General features: G+C 33.5%; 1 protein-coding gene and 2 long non-coding RNA genes across 3 annotated transcripts; 2 read left to right on the top strand and 1 right to left on the bottom strand.

Moving 5' to 3' along the window:
• Nucleotides 1-2,248: 2,248 nt before the first annotated feature.
• LOC138337107 (uncharacterized) lies at nt 2,249-5,102 on the top strand. The gene is made up of 3 exons (XR_011213458.1): nt 2,249-2,653; nt 3,658-4,656; nt 4,765-5,102. It is a non-coding gene; the product is annotated as an uncharacterized lncRNA (long non-coding RNA).
• A 30-nt stretch (nt 5,103-5,132) lies between these two features.
• Nucleotides 5,133-11,981, top strand: LOC101246512 (uncharacterized). The gene is made up of 8 exons (XR_011213459.1): nt 5,133-5,263; nt 5,437-7,339; nt 7,782-7,847; nt 8,549-9,116; nt 9,373-9,774; nt 9,921-9,969; nt 10,646-10,712; nt 10,981-11,981. It is a non-coding gene; the product is annotated as an uncharacterized lncRNA (long non-coding RNA).
• Nucleotides 11,982-14,776: 2,795 nt separating this feature from the next.
• On the bottom strand, nt 14,777-22,054 carry MAPK16 (mitogen-activated protein kinase 16). The gene is made up of 11 exons (NM_001246986.2): nt 21,650-22,054; nt 20,842-21,250; nt 20,609-20,736; nt 20,450-20,509; nt 18,612-18,761; nt 17,493-17,648; nt 17,264-17,401; nt 17,104-17,180; nt 15,938-16,039; nt 15,242-15,434; nt 14,777-15,132 (listed from the first exon to the last, which is right to left on the bottom strand). Exons 1-11 carry the CDS (start codon nt 21,890-21,892, stop codon nt 15,061-15,063), a joined length of 1,728 nt encoding a protein of 575 aa, NP_001233915.2. The 5' UTR covers nt 21,893-22,054; the 3' UTR covers nt 14,777-15,060.
• Nucleotides 22,055-24,105: the final 2,051 nt, after the last annotated feature.

The following is a 24,105-nucleotide window of genomic DNA, read 5'->3' as shown; positions in this document are numbered from 1 at the left end:
AATTCATGTGATAAGGTCAAAATGAAATGGCAATTCCACATGACATTTAAAGAAATAAAAAATGAGTTGGATATGTCAATCATACACACTAACAATCATAAGGGCCTATTTGGGCCAAAGTTTGGACAACGAAGGCATGAGTGAGCCAAGCTTTAAACGGAGGGTATATTTGACCTTTTTCTAATAGCTTAGGGGCATATTAGACCCTTTTCCCTTATATAAATAATGTAGCTAAATATCTTGTCAATGCTAATCATTTGATCATTTACTATTCTACTTTTTCTTTGTTATGAAGCACAATTAGTATAATTATCCTATTTCAACAAAAAATTTATGATGAGTAGGATTTTTATTTTAATTCTACTTGCAAAAAAGTAATTGAAAAATAAAATATTGATTTCATGATACCATTTTTTTTGTACGTAACAATCAGTTTCTGTCACCGTTCTTTTTATTTGAAATGTATTTATAATTTTTATATAGTCATCAATTATTATTATTATTATTATTATTATTATTATGTTTATGTTTATGCTCATTTTTGTATTTTTACCCCTTATTTTCATTTATTTATTTTACAAATAAAATCAATGCACAAGTGTTATTACACTTAATGTCTGATAAAATTATACTTTGAATTATTTATAACTCATGTCTCTTCATCTTACTTGTAACTTCTAATATTAAATATTATTCATAACTTTTATATATTTCGTTTTTAATAATTCTTATAAATATTTGTTAATGTTTAAAATTTATAATAAAAAATGTAATAATAAAGACATAGTGATTTTTTTTTACCAAGAGTTTGTATAGAAAATTAGTACTTCTACATAAAAGATAGAGGAAATTAATACGTATAAATATTTTCAATGTAATACATATTGCTAATTTCAATATACTACCACTCATTCCATTTAGTTCACCACGGTGAATATTTTGTTCTACTATATACATATGAATAGTTTGTACTTAAAAAATGCAAAAAATATATCTATCTTATATGTATAACAAATGAAAAATGTATGATATCGCAGATGAAGGGAAACAACGATATTATCTTATATATTTGATACTAACCTAAATATAAATAAGTTATATAGTCGCATGAAGGGCATATAATTTTACCAGTTATTAAAATAAAAATAAAGAACTAGTCGGAGTGGGAGTGGGGGTGGGGGTGGGAAAGGGAAAGAAGAAGGTGAAGTGGGGAATTAGAGAGAGAAAAAAGTATTTTTAAATATTTAATTTTCTGATGTGTCTTTGATTTTTTTTTTTTTTAGTAATTTATGATGTGTTCTTAAAAATTGACATAGAATTCCATGTGTAAAATGAGTATACTACACGTATCAGATAAGAAAAGGATTAAAAATATTGTATTTTGGTGAGTTAAAGGGTTTAGTTAACAAAGCTATAAGTATAAGGGTCCAACTTACGAACATAATTAAGTATAAGGGTCTGTCAAGTCATTTTACCCTTAAAAAAAATACACTTATATGTTCAAAAAATGAAAAATGTAAGATATTACACATGAAGAAAATATTAATATTATTTTACATATTCGATACTAACCTACATATAAGTAATTTATATAGTCACGTAAAGCATATAATTTCACTAGTTATTAAAACTAAAAATAAAGAACTGATCGGATGGAACAAGGGCAAACATAATGCTAATAAGGAAAAAAAAACTTTAACCAAGGTTTAGGATTATATTTTTGTACAAATTAAAAAATTACTCTCCAACACAAATAAAGATATTCTGTTTGTAATAGTTTTACTTTTCTTATACTACATAATCTTTTCCATACTAATTTAAGGATCAGTGTCCAATTAACTTTCTACTTCATTTTTTTTTGGATATCACGATCACACACTCTTATGTAAGTACAAATTCCTAAACAAAGATAACGAAAAATTAATTGTGATTGAAGAAATAAAATTAATTAATGATTGAAGGAAAATAGTGGAAACAAGATTTTGTCTAAAGAGAAGTCTTTTAATAAAGAATAAAAAGTTTATTAAGGATTTTTCCAAGTTTTGAGATGACCATTTCAGAAATTTCTCAAGCTTCAAAGGTGAATTTTCTAAAATAAGTTATCGAACACTCTAAAATTTCGAATCAAGTATGTTCATTTAAGTTATGCATGACATGAAATTGATTTTTAAAAATTATTTTTTTTTAAAAAGCTTTTAGTATGTCAAGTATTTTGTATAAAATATAATCCCGTCTTATATATTCTATTGAAGGGAGAGATTTTAAGAATGTGTTTAATTAACAAATAATTATAATTAGGATAATTTAAATTTTAGATGAATTTGGCAATTAAACTAAAATTTGTAATTAATTGTGACCGTGAGCCAAAGTTTAGCCAGGCCCACTCCAATTCGTACATACAATTACAGGCTATAGGATACAGCCAAGAAGAATACAAACCCAGTACGCACAAAATACGCATACAAACCGTACTCTTCTTCCTCCCAAACCCAGCGAAAGCGATGATGAACCACCGAGCCCACAAAGCAAATCCAATAGCCCTCCCTATCATTTCAACTCTCCAACCTGCCTATATAAACCCCTCTTCCCCTTCCTATTTTTGGATAGTCACAACCACATACTGTTTCAAATAGCTACTTCTCAGTCACTGCAGGTATATTTTTGTTTAAAATCCTTGTATAATCGTTGATTAATTTGATGTAACAATTCATTTTTATTTTAACTTTTTTAAAAAAACTTGATTCTGTTCTAACCATGCAAATATCCGTCCGTTTCGTCTCTGTAGGTGATATACTTGTATGATGTTGTGTGGGTTAAGTTTGATGGTTGTGTTACTTGTTGTATGATGTTTATTAGTCTGTTACCTTTGTTGTTTAACTATTCATTGTATGATGTTGTAAGTTCCTCTATATGAGTTGTTGTGTGGGTTAAGTTTGATGGTTGCGTTAAATGGTGGAGTCATAACAAAAGAATTGCTTAATTTACTAATGGGTTCCTTGAGATTAGTTAAAGTTGTTAGAATTCCTTGTGATAAAAGAAAAAAAGAGGATATTATCATGTTACTTATCTATTAGGGGCATTAAGGAAAATAACGTTAGAAACTAGTCAAATGCGTATGTGTTATGGAGTTTTAAATGTGTGGACAAAGAAGAAAGGGTAAATTCATGTCGTGCTGTTTGACAGCCAACAAATAGGAAAGGTTGTTTGTAAAGGGCACCACAATCCACAGTCCACAGTTCACAAGCAAAGCAAAGCAATGAATGACTTCCTCATTGCTTTCATTTTTTTCTTTCAAAAAAGCTCGATTCTGTTCTAAACATGCAAATCTCTGTTTTGTCTCTATAGGTGATATTTGTATGATGTAGGTGATATTTGTATGGTGTTGTGAATTCCTCTGTATGAGTTGTTGTGTGGGTTAAGTTTGGTGGTTATGTTAAATGTTGGAGATATAAACTGCTTAGTGAGGTAAATGTTGCATAATGAGAATGATTGCTTTAAATTCATTTTTCTAATAAAAAATTCAAGTTGATTGTTTCTTTCCTTGTTACGTTTTCAACTTCTCCTCTGGTCTGCTACCTTCATGTATATCTAATATAGTCTTTTTTTCAAAACTTTTGACCTTCTTTTTGAATCTTTTACTGGTTTTTCTCTTTTCAGTCATGGGATCACTTACTCAGCTTGCGAATCTAGTTCATGAATCTACTGCATTGAAACGCAAATCTGATGAGGCTAAGAAGGAATTGTTGGAGATTAGTAAAACTCTTGGTACATTTGATCACCATATCGTCTATAACCGTGACGATATGGTCTATTTGGTCAAAATTTCAACGAACACTGATTTGGTCAAATCTGTGTTCATCTTCACCGATGATGAAGACGTGAAGAATATGGCCATCAACAATGGCTTTGAAGTTCAAGATTCCTCCACTTCCTCCTTCAACTGTAGTATTTTATGAAATCTTTAGAACTTGAGGAAAAAAAACATAGTTTGCATAGTCTTATGATAGATTGAAAGTTGATAGATTCGAAGTTGTTGCAATATATTCTGGTTTTAAAGTTTTAAATGAAAATATCGTTGTTTTGAATCAATATTTGTGTCTTTAAATGTGAAACTTATTGGAAATCTCCAGTATTACCTACAACACTGTTGATGTTTGTGGAATGATTACTGATTTTTAGTTTTCACTTGTAACCCCTTTGCCTTTCTATAGTGCGCAAACCATTACTATAGAGACGCACATAACCAATCTTATGAAAATATTACGAGAGAGGCATGATAGATAGGTTTCTTCGGTTTTGCTGCATTAGTTCCATTATGGAGTACCACTGCTCGGTACTACTACATACTAGGTACTAATTGCTATTTTAGCTCTCATTTTAGTTCAATTATTGAAAACTATTACTTGCTTTTATATTACCATTTCCAATTAGAGTAGAAGTTTGAACATTTTAGGTTCCAGTTGATGATGTTCATCCAGAAGGATGAGATGATTGACATCATTAGTGTAACCATAGGTAAAGATTATGAAGTTGAGTAACTCGTTGAGGTGTAACATGTCTTCCTCGCAAAACCCATAGGTGTCTAAGTAAGTGTTCTTGTATCAATGCCTGGCAGCCTGCTAGAGTTTCATTCGCAGTGGCTTTTGCTTGTCAAAGGTAGTTTGAGTCAAATTTTGAAGATAATAGTACTCTACAATTATTTGCTTTGTGAATGAGTTTTTTTTTGGTTGATTCTTAATGTTTGTGTCTCATTTATGTTTCCAGTGGAAACATTTTGGAAATGGATTTTGAGCCATTTACTACGGTAACTCCTCCAGTGACTCCATTGGTAATGGTTTGGAGTTTCTTACTCACCACATTGCTTCGACAATGTTCCATGAACAGGGAGATTATTAAGTGCCTCGTTGACTTTCTCAGACACCATAACTACAAAGGAAAGGTAGTAATGTTAACTAATAAAGGGGTGCAAGTAAAAAGAATCATTTGAATCTACAATGTGGTACATGGCAAAAGATACTAATCTCAAGATGTATAAAGCATGACAGAGTAATCAAATAGTAACTTATAGTACATCAGAGAGAAGTGATTACTAATATCTTCAGGTTGCTAAGATGTTAGAAAAGGTTAAAACCCCTGACCTGCTACTCTAGGTTCTCGTTTTCCCTTATTCTTGTATCTTTTGATTTATTGTAGTCTTTGTGGAGTGTAGCCTCCGTTCAGCCGAGGGACTTTCTGGAGACACAGGTGATCTATTTTAGCTGAGGTGAGTGATCATTGTTTAGCGATTTACAAGCTTGCTATGTCTCTCTTGATTCCTGGGCAGAAACAACTTAAATAAATAAGTGTGTTGGCTTGATATGTCTTTAGATTTCTGGTATGTTTTTTCAAAATATAGATAAAAGAAGTTCTCTCTGTTTTCATTGTAAGCCCTATCAGGCATTTGTTGGACCCTTCATTTCAATGCTGAAGAATGAAAGTGTTGTCACTTTGAACATCTCCATCCTCGCGTTTTCTGTCACGTTGCAGATGTGAAGCTACAATTTAGTATCCTTTTCATTTGGTTAGCGTCAATTTTGTTGAAAATTTAGTACAAATTGGTTATCTATTTGTGTATATTTCTCTGCTTAGTGCTGATTGTAGAAAATTTTAAAATTTATTTAGTTACATGGCATTTGGTTTTCATATGTGTTTGGTTATAGGAGGATGCAGGATTGATGAGGTTTATTGACCAGTCTCATATTCCCGACAATCAGGTATTATGTGCTTCCATTGTTTTCTGATTTAGATGTGTTATTCTAGCTGCTTAATTTAGTTCTTTTAGGTAAATTTAGTTAATACAGACATTGTTTGGATGACTTTACTTGGTTTTTAGCATATTCTGTAAGACACTCACTGCTTCAGATACCAACACTTATGGTGGTTTTTCTGCCCCTCGCCCACAGCGAAAGATTGCTATTCTCCCTTTGTAAAGCTTCCTTTAAGATATCTTCTATTGTTACTACATAGTAGATGAGAGCATTTAGATGTAGTCCTCACTGTTCTCGCCGTCTTCTAATTTTCTGTTGGTAAGCTTATCCTAACTGATCATAGTCTACCTAAGAAAAACGATTCAACTTAGACAAATTCGGAGTACATCACCTTGTTCATGTTCCCTATAGAGCTTACATCATATGATTTGTCAAACTATCCTATTACTATCTTTGCACTAGAAAGTTTTTTGTACTTAATATCATTTACAAATCGCTTGTGATTTATGAGAAATGAATGCATATGTATAAGCAGTCTTGTTATGAGTGTGCTTATTTGGGATTGTAGATTCTTTTATGTGCAACTTTTCTGTTGTGTTGCTCTAGTCTCTCTAATATATGTCTTTTTAATGTATTTATCAAAAAAAATATATATATGTCTAAGTAAGTTGGCTTGTATCAATGCCTGGCAGCTTGCTAGAATTTCATTCACAGTGGCTTGTGCTTGTCAAAGGTAGTTTGAGTCATGAATTTGAAGATAATAGTACTCTACAACTTTTTGCTCTGTGAATGATTTTTTTTTGGTTGATTCTTAATGTTTGTGTCTCATTTACTACTGTAACTCCTCTAATGTCTCTTTTTGACTCTATTGGTAATGGTTTGGAGTTTCTTACTTGCCACATTGCTTCGACAAGGTTCTATGACAAGAATATTACCAAGTGCCTCGTTGACTTTCTCAGACACCATAACTACAAAGGAAAGGTAGTAAGGTTAAGTAATGAAAAAGTAGGCTATTGCTTATGGTTAAGCTGTATGATTATTATGTGTGGTTCTAACTATGTCAAGTTGAACGGTGAAAGAAGGCATCCAAAACATGAAAAGTTTCCAACTTGTCTTGAAAAAGGCAGAGGAATATCTGTGGACCCTGAATCCAGAAAAGCCGTACTCCGTTTTGAATCCCAGGTTGAAAAGATTGGCTTGGAAAGAGTGTGGGGAAGCACTGCTGAATGCCTGCAAGAAACCATCAGTCATCTGTTGTACCTCATTGAGGCTCCTAATGCATCTTCTTTGGAGGACTTCCTCGGAAAAATCCCATTGGTTTTCATGTTTGGACATGATTGCTTCCAGACCACTCAAAGAGTACTTCTAAAGGCTTAAATGTTTCAGCATTCACTTCGTTGGACAGAACACAAGTTTTAAACAATTTTTTGTTGCTCTTACTGTTTACATTCGGGAGGGTGTTTTCGATGACAATTTTGACAATAGTGCTTTTTGTTGTCTTGAGGACTAGTTGAAAAATTCCTAATTCAAAGTTTTTGTTGCTGTGGTTCTAGTTGACAACCAGCTTCAATATGAGCAATGCTCTGCTTGAGGTATGTGTGTGCTATGTACTGCCTCTTAGGCCTTTCTTATTTGACGTGCTATTTATCGAAACAACAAGAATTAAACCAGCTGGTTCAAACTAGCTAGTGTAAGAAACACTAGCTAGAAACTCCTCATAACGTTACCTTTCTAAAAAAGAAAACTCCTCATATTCACACCAAAGCCTTCAGGATCCGATCATCTTCATTTGCTTCATTATATTCTTTTTCGTCAACCTTTGTGCTTTAAATAGACTTATACAATGTGTTTTACTCCTTCGATAAATGAATTTGTTCTCTAGTTTTCTGGAACTTTTGTTTCATGGAGGAAAAAAAGAGGGGTTCAAGTAAAAAGAATTATTTGAATCTACAATGTGGTATATGTCAACAGATACTAATAGGTTCTCTCGGTTCTCGTTTTCCCTTATTCTTGTATCTTTTTGATTAATTGTAGTCTTTGTGGAGTGTAGCCTACGAGGGACTTTCTGGAGGACACAGGTGATAGCCTTTTTTAGCTGAGGTCAGTGATCGTGTGTTTAGGGATTTATAAGCTTGCTATGTCTCTCTTGATTCCTGGGCAGAAACAACTTAAATAAATCAGTGTGTTGGCTTGATATGTCTTTACATTTCTGGTATGGTTTTTAAAAAATAGATAAAAGAAGCTCTCTCTGTTTTAATTGTAAGTCTTGAAGGGAGGTAATGAAGTACAATCATTTGCTGTTTACTACATCATTCTTTGCTGTTAAAGGCGGCTTCTTTCGTTTTTGGTAAAAACAATAATTCACATCCAGATAAGGAGGCACAGTGGAAGACCACTACAAAAAAAACACCCATTTTGCGGTTTTTTTTAATTTTATAGTGGAGGTCAATATGCCCCCCACAAATTTTATCAAATTATGGAGGTTTGAATATCCCCTCTAATTTGGGTACAATTTGCAGAGGTCATTAAACTCCGTTACCTCAAAACTAAAAATTCGATAATAACCCACTTTGTACATTTTTTTACATAATCTCTCTCAAACTCTTCACTTCATTTCTCCAAACAACTTTATCACTGACATTCATACTTCTCTCTCTATGTTCATAGTTTTGCCTAAATTTAGATATAGATAGCTGCACTTTTGAGTTCTCTTTTTTCTCGTTTCATGCCTTTTGATGGTAAATCAATTGAATTGTTTCTAGAAGGTTTCTAAGTTTGTATCTAATTCGATTTTTTTTCAGGGAAGATTCCAATCGGTAAATCAACTGATTTGTTTCGAGATTTGTATTCTCCAGCGTCATTATCGGAGCGTCTTGAAGTTTGGATTTGATGTCGTCAACTTTGTCGGCGATGTCTGAAGAAAAGCTTGGAGAAAGTTTTCTATTTATATAATTTTCCTACCCTTTAATTTCTGTCTATAAAACAAAATAAGACAGAAATAAGAATGATACTTACACTTGGCAAAGAATAATTTCAATTGGTTCAGATGCTTGATTTTTGTTCCCAACACCCCTCCTCAAGATGGAGGGGAGAGAAACAACACCCATCTTGGACAAAATCGAAAAATGAGGACCACCAAGAGCTTTTGTGAACAAATCAGCAAGCTGTGAAGAAGAAGGAACAAATGAAAGAGAGATCAAGCCGGCAAGAAATTGTTGCCTCACGAAATGACAATCAAGCTCTACTTGCTTGGTTCATTCATGGAATACGGGATTGCGAGCAATGTGGATGGCAACTTGACTGTACGAATGAACTGGAATGGATAAAGATGGAGATACAGAGAGATCTTGAAGAAGTCGAGTCAACCAGGTAAGCTCTGTTGTAACCTTTCTCATAGATCTGTATTCCGATTCTGCAGACGATAAAGAGAGAGGTCTGTTTCTTGGAATTCCAAGAAAAAGAGATCCACCTTACTGATAAAATAACCCACTAACAGATCTTCTAGTATCCCGGCAATATGCCCAATCGGCATCGCAAAAAGACAAATGGAAAAGAGAAGAGGTGGAATTAAAAAATAAACCTCAACTTGGGTCCAAACTAATGTATCTAAGAACTCATAATGCAGGATCCAAATGACCATGACAAGGGTGCTGCATATATTGACTTAGAGTGAGGACAGCAAATAAGAGATCTGGTCTGGTGTGAGTGAGGTAGTTTAGTTTGCCCACAAGTCGCCGGTAAGCGGTTGGATCAGCAAGAAGGGGACCAGAAGAAGTGGTCAATTTGGTTGAAGGATCTAAGGGAGAAGATACAGTAGGCATAGACTCTAAGTCAAATTCTTGTAATAACTCCAAAGAAAATTTGCGTTGTCGGCGATGTCATCAGTGAGTATGGAGCTCTATCATGCATTTGTTCGACCCTTGATTTCAATGCCGAAGAAAGAAGTGTTGTCACCTTGAACATCTCCATCCTCGCGTTTTCTGTCAAGTTGCAGATAGGAAGCTACAATATAGTATACTTTCATTAGGTTAGCATCAATGTTGTTGAAAATTTGGTACAGATTGGGATAAAATATCTATTTGTGTATATTTCTCTGCTTAGTGCTGATTGTAGAAAATTTTGAATAGTTATTTAGTTATATGACATTTGGTTTTCATATGTGTTTGATTATAGGAGGATGCAAGATTGATGAGGTTTAGTCTCATTAGTTCCCGACAATCAGGTATTTATGTGCTTCCATCGTTTTCTGATTTAGATGTGTTATTCTAGCTGCTTAAATTTAGTTCCTTTAGGTAAAATTTAGTTAATACAAGCATCTTTTGGATGACTTTACTTTGTTTTTAGCATTCCTATTTGATAAAGTTAGCATATTTTGCAAGACTTTCACTGCTTCAGATACCAACACTTGTGGTGGTTTTTCTGCCTCTCGCCCACAGCAAAAGATTGCTATCCTCCAGTTGTAAAGCTTTCTCTAAGATATCTTTAATTGTTACTTCATGGTAGATGAGAGCATTTAGATGTAGTCCTCACTGTTCGCGCCGTCTTCTAATTTTCTGTTTGTAAGCTTATCCTAACTGATCATAGTCTACCTAAGAAAGACGAATTCAACTTACAGAAATTCAAAGTACATCACCTTGTTCATGTTTCCTGTAGAGCTTACATCATATAATTGTCGAACTACCCTGTCACTATCTTTGCAGTAGAAATTTTTTGTACTTAATATCATTTACAACTGCTTGTGATTTGTGATTTGTGAGAAATGAATGCATGTATTTGACTAGAATACTGTTTGTGCAGTCTTGTTATGAGTGTGTTTCTCTGGGCTTGTAGATTCTTTTTACGTGCAACTTTTCTATTTTGTTGTTCTAGTCGCTCTAATATCTGTCTTTTTAATGTAGCGCGAAGTAATGAAAAAAACTTGACTGGTTCTTGTCCAAGAAATGGAGATATAAACTGCTTAGTGAGGTAAATTCTCTATAATGAAGAGGATTGCTTTAACAAGAAAGTTTAGAGGAATTAGATTTGTCCTATGCAATAGATATGACGCTCTAGTTTATGTAATCTGGACAATTTAGCTTTTGGTAGTGTTGTGACTGCGAGAATCGTGGTTTTGCTTCTAAGTTGGACCCCTTTTGTTTACATCTATCCTCAGCTATTCCTCTCTTGTAATATGTTTTTATACTGAGAATTGTGGTTCTGCTTCTAAGTTTGACCCCTCTTGTGCTTGTTTCAGGCAATGTTGATGTTCGTGGAATGATTTCTGGTTTTCAGTTTCTACAGGTAACCCCTTTGCCAAACCATTATAATAGAGACGCACATAACCAGTGTTATGAGAATATTACGAGAGAGGAATGATAGATAAGTATATTGTAAGTTTATTGGGTGTTGCTGCATTAGTTCTATTTTGGAGTTCCACTGCTTGGTACTGCTACTTACTAGCTACTAATTGCTATTTGATGAAGTTAGCTTATTCTACAAGACTCTCACCTTATACTGAAAGGTAATAATACAAAAAATGTAGTAATAGTTTCTTACTCACCACATTGCTTTGACAAATGGTTAAGCTGTCTGATTATTCTGTGTTCTTCTAACTACGTCAATTTGAACGGTGAAAGAAGCATCCAAGACTTGAAAAGTTTCCAACTTGTTCTGAAAAAAGCAGAGGAATATATGTGCACCCTGAATCCAGAAGCTCTGTGCTCCAATTTTGAATCCATGGTTTAAAAGACTGGCTTGGAAAGAGTTTCGGGAAACACTGCTGAATGCCTGCAATAAACCATCAGTCATCTGCTTCCTAATGCCATCTTCTTCGGAGAATCCATTGGTTTTGCTAGTTTGGACATGCTCGCCTCCAGACCACCCGAAGAGCACAATTTTTAAACAATTTATTATTGCTCTTACTGTTTATTTTCGTCTGGGTGTTTCCTTTGAAAATTTAGTGCTTTCGGTTGTCTTGAGGATTCTTGTTCAGTACATTCCTAATTCAATAGTTTTGTTGTTGTGATTCTAGTTGACAATCAGCTTCAATAGAAGCAACACTTGGCTTCTCGACTATTGCTTCTTTTTTTCGGTCTGTTGGTATGTTCTCGCCTTTTTAAAGGGAGGAAGCAGTTGGTTTGATATGTATTCTTGCACATCGATGTTTTGATTTTTCGAACTATATGTAAATATGCTCGATAGATTTGGATAACTTTTCAGGAAAATCATTTGTATGATATCTTTTTCGTAACAAAATATATTTTGTACTCTTCATACAAGATGATAAAATAGATATTATTTCGCTAGGGACCGAAAGATTATCGGCTGCCTACTAACCTTTAATGACTGGCTATAATATTCCGTTCCTAAAGACCTTTAACGACGAAGCCTATAGGGACTGGCGACCAGATTTTACAAGTCGCTATTGTCCTTTAGGAACTAAAATTACACTTTTTGGGACCATTTTTCTTAGTGTTATTGATCTCTTACAATTTCATACTATGTTAATTAATTCACTCTCAACTTTCGCTATTGGTTACCCTAGCTCATTCTAATTAATTAAATTGAAGAGTAATGATCTATGCACATAACAAATTCTTTCAAATTATATCAGAAAAATGACATCACGCATATCGGGCCCGTGCTTAGCACGGAACCTTGGCCGATCTAGTTTTTTTTGTAAATATCACAAGTTGGGTTGTGAGTCCAGCTATTTTCACATATGAAATTGCAAATAATATTAGAAAAAAATTAACTAAATACACAATTTTGTTTGATCATATTCACTAAATTTCTTTACCATTTGAGAAAATCACAAAAAATTATACTCTCTCATATTCTTGGATACATCACTTTACACAATTATTGATCGGATACATTACTTTGTGCGATGTAACGGGACGTACACGATGTATTGGGACGATGATCGATAAATTAGAACGTGGAGTGATGTATCCGAAACTAAAACGTGATGTATAGGGATGTTGGACAATGTATTCATAATCGGGACGTCATGTATCGAGACGTTTTGAGATGTATCCAGATTTCACCAAATTTAAGGGATTTTATAATTTTTTTAAAAATAAGTTTATCATGTAATTAACTCTTAACACTATGAAATTTGTGTAAAATCTAAAACATGAAATTATGAAATTATAGATATTATTAAACCGATACTAGTATATATAAGGGTTCGTTGCTAGAGTGTATTAAAATAATATTTAAAAATAATGTATTAGTAAGGGTTTTTTTTGGCAATGCTTTTATAGTTATTCTTGGATTACTTATTCATAGATTATTTTTATGTATTGTTTGATTTGGTGTATTAAAAATTGCATGCATTGAATAAAAATATTTGTTTGAAAAAATATCCTCGACATTTATGTGGAAAAGATTAAAAAGATTTTGAGGGGTAATTGAGTCTAGCGATTTTAATAATTGCATTTGAAGGTGTCAAATGAGAGACTTGGGTTTCACTAGAGATATGAAAATAAGTTGAAATAGAAATAAGGAATCATAACCGGCTCAAGTTTTTTTTTGACTAAATAGTAGATTGGGTCATGACCCACCCAATTTAACCTGCTTTAATCTCAATAGTTTTTTACAATTAACATTTAACTTTTCTAACACATTTCAACTCAAGAAAACACTTATAAAACATTACAAATGGATATTTTACGATAAAACAATAAAAGAATCCTCAATATCACAAAATTTATAAAACAATACTTACAATTTATTAGTCATTAAAACTAAAACATTATACAGTCTTATTACATCGTAATGTACACTAATAATGTAAAGAAAAATAATATTTATAACATCTTATAAGTTATCTTTCAATCAATCATCTTTAATTCTAATTTATCCTTTTTGCCCCCAAGAACTGTTACTTTTTGATTTTTTTGGGAAATTAGATGAACATCCACATGAGGTATTATATTTTTTAAATAAATAATATTTATATGTAATAACAAATACTTATAACAATAACTTTGGAGAAACATAAACAACAAAGTTTAAAATATTTAGTAAAAACAACAATTAATATCATAAGCATAAATTATTGACTACAAATAAATAATCAGGATCTATAGCAATAGAAGAAAAATTGAGTTCACTCAATGCACAGTGTCTCCGTGAGGAATTTATTCTCATATAGTACCCAAGATTTAATGGAATAGATTTTCTCAGGATAGAACGATTATATTTAAAAGAATATTGATACAAAAAAAAAAATGGTGTCAGTGATCCACTCAAGAGGAGCAAAGTAGTCGAATATCTAATTGTGCATAAAAAGGAAGAAGAAAAAGTTCAAAATTTTTAACTGTTTTGAAATGAGAGGAAATCCCTCTAATTATAGACAACAAAGGATAGTGTGAACAAATTCTTAATGTGCCTTATCAGAAAAACAACTCGTTGAAAAAGTTTCATTCCTTCGGAAATGTCAGAACATTCATAGAAGTCATAATTTTTTATAAAAGTCGTAACTTGTCATGAAAGTCACAACTTTTTATAAAGGTCACAATATCTCATAAAAGTCACGCCATTTCATGAAAAGATATAACTATTTTTTGATAAATCTTTAGAAAAATCATAACTCTTCGAACCCTTTTCCCACAGCATTACTAGACAAGTAAGTAATTCTCTTTCTACGAATATTTGAATACCCTTTTCCCACAGCATTACTAGACAAGTAAGTAATTCTCTTTCTACGAATATTTGAATGTGCAATTTACTTGTCTTTAATGATAAACTCATCTTTAGCACGATATCTATTTGAGTTTCACTTATAAATCAAATAAATAATAATGCACTACTTTATAATCTTTGGAATCAATTGATAGTTTACGAAATCGATTCTAATATTACTATTTCTTATCAAATTCATCAATAAAATTTGCATAATATTATACATATCATAGTATCTTAAAACAATTATAGAAAGAAGAAAAACATTTTCTTCTAAGTTAGCCCTCTTATGAATATGGTTGAAATAAAATTAAAAATTTTCAAATAAATAAGACATATTCGAGCAGAATGTATACTGTTGTTCTCTTCAATATTATCCACGCAACACGCAGGTAAAGTACACGGGCATACAATGAACGATATTTAAGAAAGACTCTGTTAGTTAGGGTAGAGGAAGTAGTGTTTATGAAATCGTTACAAATTTCAAACCTTGTAATCTAATGAGAAAATTTGAATAGCTGGAGTGTTTTCCTACTATATATAGCAAGTAATATTTTATAACACAATAGGAACTGATAACCTACAGTTAGCTTCTAGCTGAAATCAAGGACTGAAACTTCAAAATGTTGATTTCTGCAGAGAATTAAACATGAAGAGAAGCAACTTCTTGAGACAAACCATCAACTTCTTCATTTTGTTCTTCGATTGGCTCTTCCTATAAAAACATTACCAATAAGAAATGAGTGAAGAAATGTTAAAATTTGCAACAAGATACTCTCATCGCTTGAGTGTTACAGTAAGGGAAACGGAATAAAAAGATTTACCTCTGCGTTTTTTCTTTTTACTTCCACACACTTGGAACCACTGATGCTAGCACTCTTCAGCAAGCTACGAGCACTGTAGTTCTCTGATCCCTCAGATTGCGTTGGTGGACTCTGTAGAGTTGTTGAAACAGTTCTCTTTTCACAATCATTATTTTGGGAAGAGGTGTCATCTTTTGGTGCAGGTACTCGCTCTCTGCAGCAGAGGTATTACAAAACGAAAACAAGTTCATACGTTAACTGAAGTTGTTTAACCAACACACATAATTCAGCTTTTAATGCACCACACCAAGCTATCAATCCATTGTAATACTTGAAATTTGTATTAATTATATGCCGGACAAACTATAGAGTTTAATTAATCAAACAGGATGATAATCGATTAAAATAGCATGTAAACAAATCCAAGGTCCTCAGTGACCAAAATGACTGGAAATATTTAAACAAGAGCTAACTGGTAAGTCACTGCACAAGATAACACAAGCAACTCTATGATCCACACCCTTATGTAAAGCAAAAAATATTTTTAAAAACCTAGTTTTCAATTTATATTTGTTTTTTTTCGAGAAACTACTTTCTAAATCTGAGTTTTTTTATGTGGATAGTTTTAAATACAAAGAAAGCAATTCCTTAATCTGTAGATTCTGAAAAAAACACTTTACCAATTTGACGTAAAGAATAATAGATTCAACAACGCACCTAGGCAAGGAAGCATGCTGCCTCAGAATCGGAGCACTATGTTCACCTTTACCAGCATGCTCCTCAAGATGTGCAAATTGTCGCTTGAATCGATCAACACCACTAAATTAATGTAGAAGAAAAACCACAATCAATATTTCTTGAATAAATACAAAATGAATAAAGAAAACTTATTTGGCACAATACATTTGCCTTTATATGAAGTGGGAGTCCACAAGACAACAATCAACTCTATGTGATAGAGGTCTTTTCACAGAAGGATGACCAAGAAGATCCAACACTAGACCAAGGATCAGGCAATCACTAATAAGAGTGAATCTTGCGAACCAAGGTTCAAAATTCCAGCACAAGTGACACTAGGTTAATTCTTCTCATCTGCCTAAACCTTGGTGGGCAAAGTTACCCAATACTTGTGCTAGTTAGATCCCAGTGGATTGATCAAAGTGTGTCTAAAACTGATGAATACTTTTGTTACTGTCACGATAAAAGTTTGCAGTAACCCTACTGTTGCTGAAAACTTAATTCCTTTGATTTCAAGAAGATTCACCACTGTCTGCATTTGTGAGAGGATGGAGGAGAACAACTTCCAGCACAGCCAAACACAGTATTTGTTGAAGTATTTAATAAGACACACAAACTTGGAACTATACAAAATGATGATACCTCATTAAATATTATCCGCAATTCACTATGAAATGTTAATAATTTATCAATAACTAGATGATGGCCATGGTTTGCCATCAAGAAATGAATTAGTTTTTACCGAAACAAGAATGATGGTTCCTTTCTAGAGAATAAGTACTTAGAACTGTAAATAGAAAGAGAGATGAAGCAGAATGGAAGAAGCAACATCAAAAGTTAACACCCAGAACCTATTTCATCCCCATGAGGAGTGAGCTCCAAATGGAGTAGATAGACGCACTAATAGACTTTGCCATATCCCATGGAAAAAAACGATCATCTGAAAATGATTGTCAACTTTTACTTTTAAGGGAAAGAAAAGTTATGTATGTTTTTTGATGTGCTTCCACTTATGAGAGAATAACAATTACGCTCCAGTAAAAAACTACGAACACCGGCTTTTAATGCAAGAGAAAGAGGCAGGTCAACTATTATATAAAAGAAAGCGCATAAATTATTAGAACTAGTTTCTACTAGCAGCAAACCTTGGGTACATAAAGCCACTAGTCTGATCTGCACCAGAAAGATACTCCTGAAGCATCTGCGGATGATATTCTAAAATCTGGTTGTTCAAGACAAGTGTAAAGTCAATCCTTCGAATCATTTTACTTACAAGGTAGCAATTAATACTAAAGAAAGCCTCACCTCGCGATATATGAGTTCTCTAACATCATCTTTTGCCAGTTTCCTCTTCTCAAATTCAAACTCAAGCTTCGATATTGGTGGTCTACATGGTTCACGATCAGCATTTGATAAACCATGGAAATAAGGATCCTCTAATCCCTAAGAAAAGGCAATATTAGTGTTAAGTCAATTAGACTTGGGAATTTCGTTTAGTAGTCAAAATAATATTGGATTTGTTTTCAATCACTACCTCTTCTGCAGATGGCCGATCTTTAGGGTCAAATGCAAGCAGTCGTTCAAGTAGGCGTAATGCCAAAGGATCTGCATTTGGAAACTTTTTTGCAAACCCAACCGGTTGTTTCTTCCGCATGCTACTGAGGTATCTTCTAGCTTTTTCATTTCTTATCTGCCAGTTATAAAAGAAACAAGTTAATAAATAAGAGAAAATAAAGTGGCATGTAAAATGTGACACCACAGAACTTCTCAGCAACAATTTTTCTACCTTATATTCTAAAGATAACACATGATACCAACACTTTATTTTCTCGGGGATCCTATACCACCACACCTCCTTCACCAGTCACCAGAAACCTAAGCTTACTAATTCTCTTTGCCGCCTTCATTCTTCTCCATTAAAGTTTTAAGAGTTCACTGCCATTCAACCTAGAGATATCTTTTTTTAAGAGGGGCAGAAATACATTTTTAACACTACAACTCACAAGACATTATACTCATCTTTCATTCACCACAACGCCTCACGCCACCTTCAAGAAATATCATAATTACATCTTTGTGACCACAGGTCATTCAAAAAATAAAAATAGAGCCACCTTGAATACATGTCCAAAAACCCAAAAACAAGTGACACCACAGGCCGGAATCCTTCAAGCTGCCAGAGGACCATTAGGAAGAATGCATCAGTTATGCCACCTGAAAGCCCACAGATACAGGACGGTAGAAACCAGAAAAATAATCACCGTAGAGCTCCATCACTATCAGAAATACTCATGAATGCCTCCTTTAATTCACCCTCACTCTACCAGAAATGCATCATCATCATCAGCTTTCACGCCATAGATGTCTCACTTTCCAACTTCTTCTTAGCTCAGAAACAGCGCTCAGGGAACACCACAGCTCCTTCTTCCTTCAAACAATGAAACTCGACAACACCACAAATTTGCTGGTGATTTTTATTTTTAACAATGGTTTCTTAAGTGTATTACCCTCTTCTTCAATTCTCAAATATATCTACTAGCAGTACTAGACACATACTTTGGCACAAAAAACATACACAATAGGATGATACTAAAAGAATAACATATTATTAAGAACATTCTAAGAATGAAAAGCATATATTATGAGAACTGACCTTTGCAACTGTTTCTGGAGGAGGTGTCCCAAGCAAATCTGTGATTAGGTCCAATTGATGCACCACATTCTTTCCAGGAAATAATGGTTTTCCAGAAAGCAACTCTGCAAATATGCATCCGATGCTCCATATATCAATAGCAGGAGTATACTGCAAATAGAGAACTCTTAGAGATGTATATGTCACATGAAAATGAGTCTATGCAGATGTGTCAAAAACACAAATAAAGTCTTCACATGTATGATAAAGTTATTTCTTAGTGAAACCACATCTTTTCACATTATTATTCTTTCATCAAAATTTGACATCGAACAAATCCTCGTCCTTAAAGAGCGTGAACTGTAAAGCCATTTATTATCAGTTTAAAAGCAAGAGAAGTAGCTTCTACGCATCTCATCCATTTCTTCTGTCTATACCAATGCTGGAAGCAGACTTAAACTATACTTAAAAAAGAAGTTCGCAGAAGGTTAACTGAGTGTGGCACATTCATGCTCAAAGCCAGTAAAAGTGTGGTGTTCTCTGGGCTAAAACTAAAAACCGATATGACAACATATTAGCTTCTCTGAAATGATATTGTTGTCACTTTATAAAAGTTCCACCTTTTCAGGACTTGTGAAATGTTTGAAAATTCCAGTTTCCTTAGTCAATTACTTGAAGATTAGCAAAATGCACCCAACTTTCCCTACAGCCTCATAGACTTGGTAATCTTCACAGTAAAATGTTTCTAGCTGAATATTATTTGTTTTTTAAGATTATCACTTTAGTCTTCCTTGTGGTGTTTTTTAGCCTTGTGGCTAATGGTGTATCTACTTCAGAGCCAGCACAATACGAGGCCCACTCCATTAAATTCTGTATTCACCTATGACAACCAGTCAGCAAACTAAACCTTTCACTGTTGCTGAACCATTGAGGAGAACAGGCCATACAGCAGGTAACCCACGGTACTGATGAGCACAACACTAGATTCGAGAGATTAAATCTCATTACGGAAGGTGGAACAAATGCTGTAAAAGGAAAATACTCATCATTGACAAGGAAATTAAGCTACTACCTAAGTTCTTGAATTTTAAATTTTTTTTTCCAACAAGTAGCTCCATAGGTTATCAACCATAATTCAACTCTAATGAACCTATAATTCAACATAGCTGCATAGGATAATAGGATAAACAGGTAACATCTTCTCCTAACATCAATAAAAAAAAGATTAGCGAAACAACAAAGTTATAGACCTCATAATAATGTGACTTTTATGTATTACTACTTAGACTCTCCTTTTTGTTCTACAATTTTTTATCTTTTTGGGTTTTGCTGCAGTTAATTTTTCAGTCAGTGCAGTTTCCAGTTGTAATCAAATGAATCTAGATTACAGGCATTGTTAAAGGCTGCAATGGTATATGAGTACATCCAGTGTCAGCCACAAACCATTTATTGTGAAAAATAATTACTTTAGCTAGTATTTTTCTCTCCCAAGGGATATAGGAAGGGATATACGCTTAAAGCAAAATACTTGAGGAGAGGAGTAACAAAATAATAAGGAACAATCTTGATCATAATACATTGACATAGGTGCAAAAAAATGGAGAAGTAACAAAATAATGCAAAACAAACTTGAACATAATATATTAGAACTAAATGCATTAACTATACTTAACATCATTGTAATTGTTGAATATATGGAACAGAATGAACAATTAAACTCTGAAATTCAGTGCCATTGCAGTTGTTGCATACACAATCAGAAAAGGAGAGAGCTAAAGCTCAAGTCAGTGACATTGTAGTTGTTGCATATACACCAGTAGATTGAACAATAAAACTGTGAAAGTGATAATGAATCTTACCTTAGAAAAGAAGGATCCACATAGCTCAGGAGCACGATACCATCGAGTTGCAACATAATCCTTTAATACATTCAAAAAGATACATGTATCTTAAATACCACACAAAAAAACATGTATAAAAAACAACGGAGAAAGGAAGCCTTCTAAATTTGAACTTACGGTCCAGAAAATAGCTGATGGCACATCATTGAATGATACACGAGCAAGCCCAAAATCACATATCTTCAACTTACAGTCAGCATTAGCAAGGATATTTTTCGGCTTTAAATCCCTGTGGAAGATATTTGCTGGCAAGGGGGCAAAAGTGGCAGGTTTGATTATCTCAGAGTTAATTTTAACTTCTATAGTTAGAAGTAGCAAGAGGCACATTTCGAATTACACAAAGAACCAACCTGTATGAATATATTTTAGTCCACGCAGAAGCTGGTAGAGGAAAAATTGATAATGCTCATGTGTAAGATCATTATTGGCCTTAATTACTTGATGGAGATCAGATTCCATCAATTCAAAAACAACATAAATATCTTTAAACTCTCTTCGAGAAGGAGGCAACATAATGTGCTTTATTTCTACGATATCTGGATGCCTAAGTAGCCGAAGAAGCTTAATTTCTCTCAAGATTCTTGTCGCATCAGAAACATGGTCAAAGACATCATTAATTTTCTTGATTGCAACTCTTTCACCAGTATGTGTATCAACAGCAGAACCCACAACTCCATAGCTTCCTTTGCCAATTACTTCCTGAACTTGGTATCTACTTGCCTCTCCATATTCAGTAAAGAATTCCGTCTCTAACGCATTCTGAAAAAGAATACCCCATTCAAAACAAATATCATTCATCTGAAAGCTAAAAAATCCTCTTACCCATACACATTGACATAAAACTCAAAACATAATAAAAGACAATAAGGAGTAACTTCTTCATGTGCTAGAAAATACACAAACCACAATAAACAAGAAAACATAAGCAATCAAGGAAGCTGATTCTTTGACATGACCTCCCCATTAACATAATTCCAAGTCTGAAACAAATTCGCGGAGACCAAGATTATTCAGTCCTAGTAATAGCACAGACTACCAATTTCATTCGAAATCAGAAGATATAACTCTACCATACAAACAAGGGATTCAAATCAAGACAGATCAAATTAAAATAAAAAAAGTCAAACCCAGAAAAAAAAAGGGGCAATACAAAGAGACCTTTTTGGTAGGATCCATGGAAGAAGAAGAAGAAGAAATAGGCAAATGAAAACGCTTGGGTACTTTGATGAGCTTTAAACCGGTGAAGTCAAAGTCTTCAGTAATAGTAAATTCGTGTTGTTTTTCTTGTAAATGGGTATCTGTAGAATTGTGGGTTTGAGTCAAGATTGCATCTTCATTAGTGTGACGACGATGATGAAACCATCGAAGAACTCCATCAACAAATGTACTACTACCCCCCATATACACAACCCAACTTCTCCCCTAAACTTTCGTATTGATTCTACCACAAGATCTCAGCATTCCACGCTTTCTCTCTTCTCCAATATTCTCCCTCCTATTTTTATTGGTACAGATTGATGCAAGGAAGGAAGTAGCAATAATAGAGTGTATACGAGTTAGGACAACCGTGTTATACTGGCAGATGCTTCCATCTTCCTACCTTTGAAATTTTGGAAAATTATATTAGGCAAATTATGGCTGCCAAGTGGGCAATTTGATTTCCTACCTTTTAAATGTTTGAAACCTACTAAAATAACATGTAATTTGGTATCAAGTCAAAAATATTGGTTTCCTACCTTTCAAATTGGGTATTATTGTTTTCTGTTATTACTTGTGTATAGCAGCACATGTTAATTTAAAATTAATTATTTTTTGAGTCATCGGAACCAGGCATAAGGAGCAACAATCGCTATTGAGAGTTCCCCCGCTAGGGGAACGTCAGGAGGGGGACATGTCAATAAAATTGATAACTTTATTAACGATCATCGATAAACGACAAGTCAATATATTTATAATTCTATAACAATTTAGCATGTCTATCAATTGACAACCAATAAGTCGAACTCAACGGATAAGTCAAATCTTAATGATTTTATAAGGATTTAAACAAACTTCAACTCAAATAAAGGAACAACAGCAACACTTAAATTGATTACTCAAGAAGAACTATTAATTTGATAATTCTAATCTCAAACACGACTTAAAGTCGGAAAAATAAACCCCAAAAAAATTTAATTTTGTAATTTTTGAACTTGAGAGCTAAGAAAGGAAGCCAGGGATTTTCTTGACAGTTTTTCACCATCTTGAGGCTAAAGTTAAGATTTTCACTCTCTGAATCCATTTTTTGATCTGTAGAAAGTACTCTAATGGATAATTATTGAAGGAGAAGGGTTTTGATCTGGAAATTATGGTGAAGAAAGCCCTAATATGGGTATGGAAATCAAGGGTTTGACTTAGGACTCATATTATTGTTTATAATTTGGTAATTAGGTGTTATTTATTGACCCTCGTGTTATTATAATTATTTGTAGACCAAGAGCAAGTGTAACAAATCCGGAAAAAAAATCAAGTTTCTTAAGGATTCAAGCTTGTTTCGAGGTACGCAATGGTTGTGATTTCGTGTTTGTGTGATATATGTTTGTTCTTGCTTCATTATAATATGTGCATGTATGCGAATGTTGCATTATTGATCACATTATTTATAAATGATATAGACGAATGATGAATACCATGAATCATGACTTGATTGTATGATTATGAGAATATAATTGTGATTATGATTGTGACTTATTGAATGGATCGGGTGTTGCATTCTGACACATAAAGTTGAATCGGTTGCCACGTTTCGAGATAAATATGAGATCTTTTGCCACGTTCCAGCATAAACATTAGATCGGACACCGCATTCTGGTATGCTAACTGTTTAAGTTTGGGTTCCATGAGAGGACCAATGAGTTGTACTTTGTTTCAAAAATGATGATGATATTGTATATGTTTGGTGTATACATGTTATTATTATGTTGTAATGACTTATATATGTTACACTTAGTAGGATAGTTGTGTGATCCTACCAGTACACTGTGACTTTGTATTGATATTGCACATGCTCTCTCTTTCTTGAGTACAGAGTAACTTCAGGTGGCTATTGATAGACCTCGCTTATAAGATCAGTGATTTTTCGGATTCAATGGTGAGTCAGTTCTTTCAATTCCCATGAGTTCTCTTTATGTTAATGTCCCATATTATGGACATAGACTTTCTAGTTAGTTATCAGTATATTAGTTGGGGTTGTATCACTTCTTGTTTAGATTTATAGTTTATTGTTAGAGTTTTGGTACATTAAATTTTAGGTTCTAGGCGTATTTTCCGCATTTGTTTAGTTGATAGACTATTGGTTTGGAGCTTATAGGTTCTCCTTATTTCTTTCCTTTAGCATTTAACTTGTTTTTGTAACTTTAATGCCTTAGTATTTTGATTAAGTTTGTATCTAATAAGGATAAATGGTTCTTCCATCGGAGGGTTAGTGTGGGCGTCAATCACGATGGTCTAGGTCGTGACAAAGTTGGTATCAGAGTTGGTTGATCTGGATGTACCAAAATGAGTCTAGTAAAGTCTTGCGAAATGGTACAGAGTCGTCTGTACTTTTTCTCGAAAGTTTATACGACTTTAGGAAA

This window comes from Solanum lycopersicum, chromosome 12 (assembly GCF_036512215.1).
Source record: "Solanum lycopersicum chromosome 12, SLM_r2.1".
NCBI classification, from domain to species: Eukaryota; Viridiplantae; Streptophyta; class Magnoliopsida; order Solanales; family Solanaceae; genus Solanum; species Solanum lycopersicum.
The sequence above is the reverse complement of the archived record's forward strand: the minus strand, read 5'-3'. Positions and strand labels throughout refer to the sequence as shown.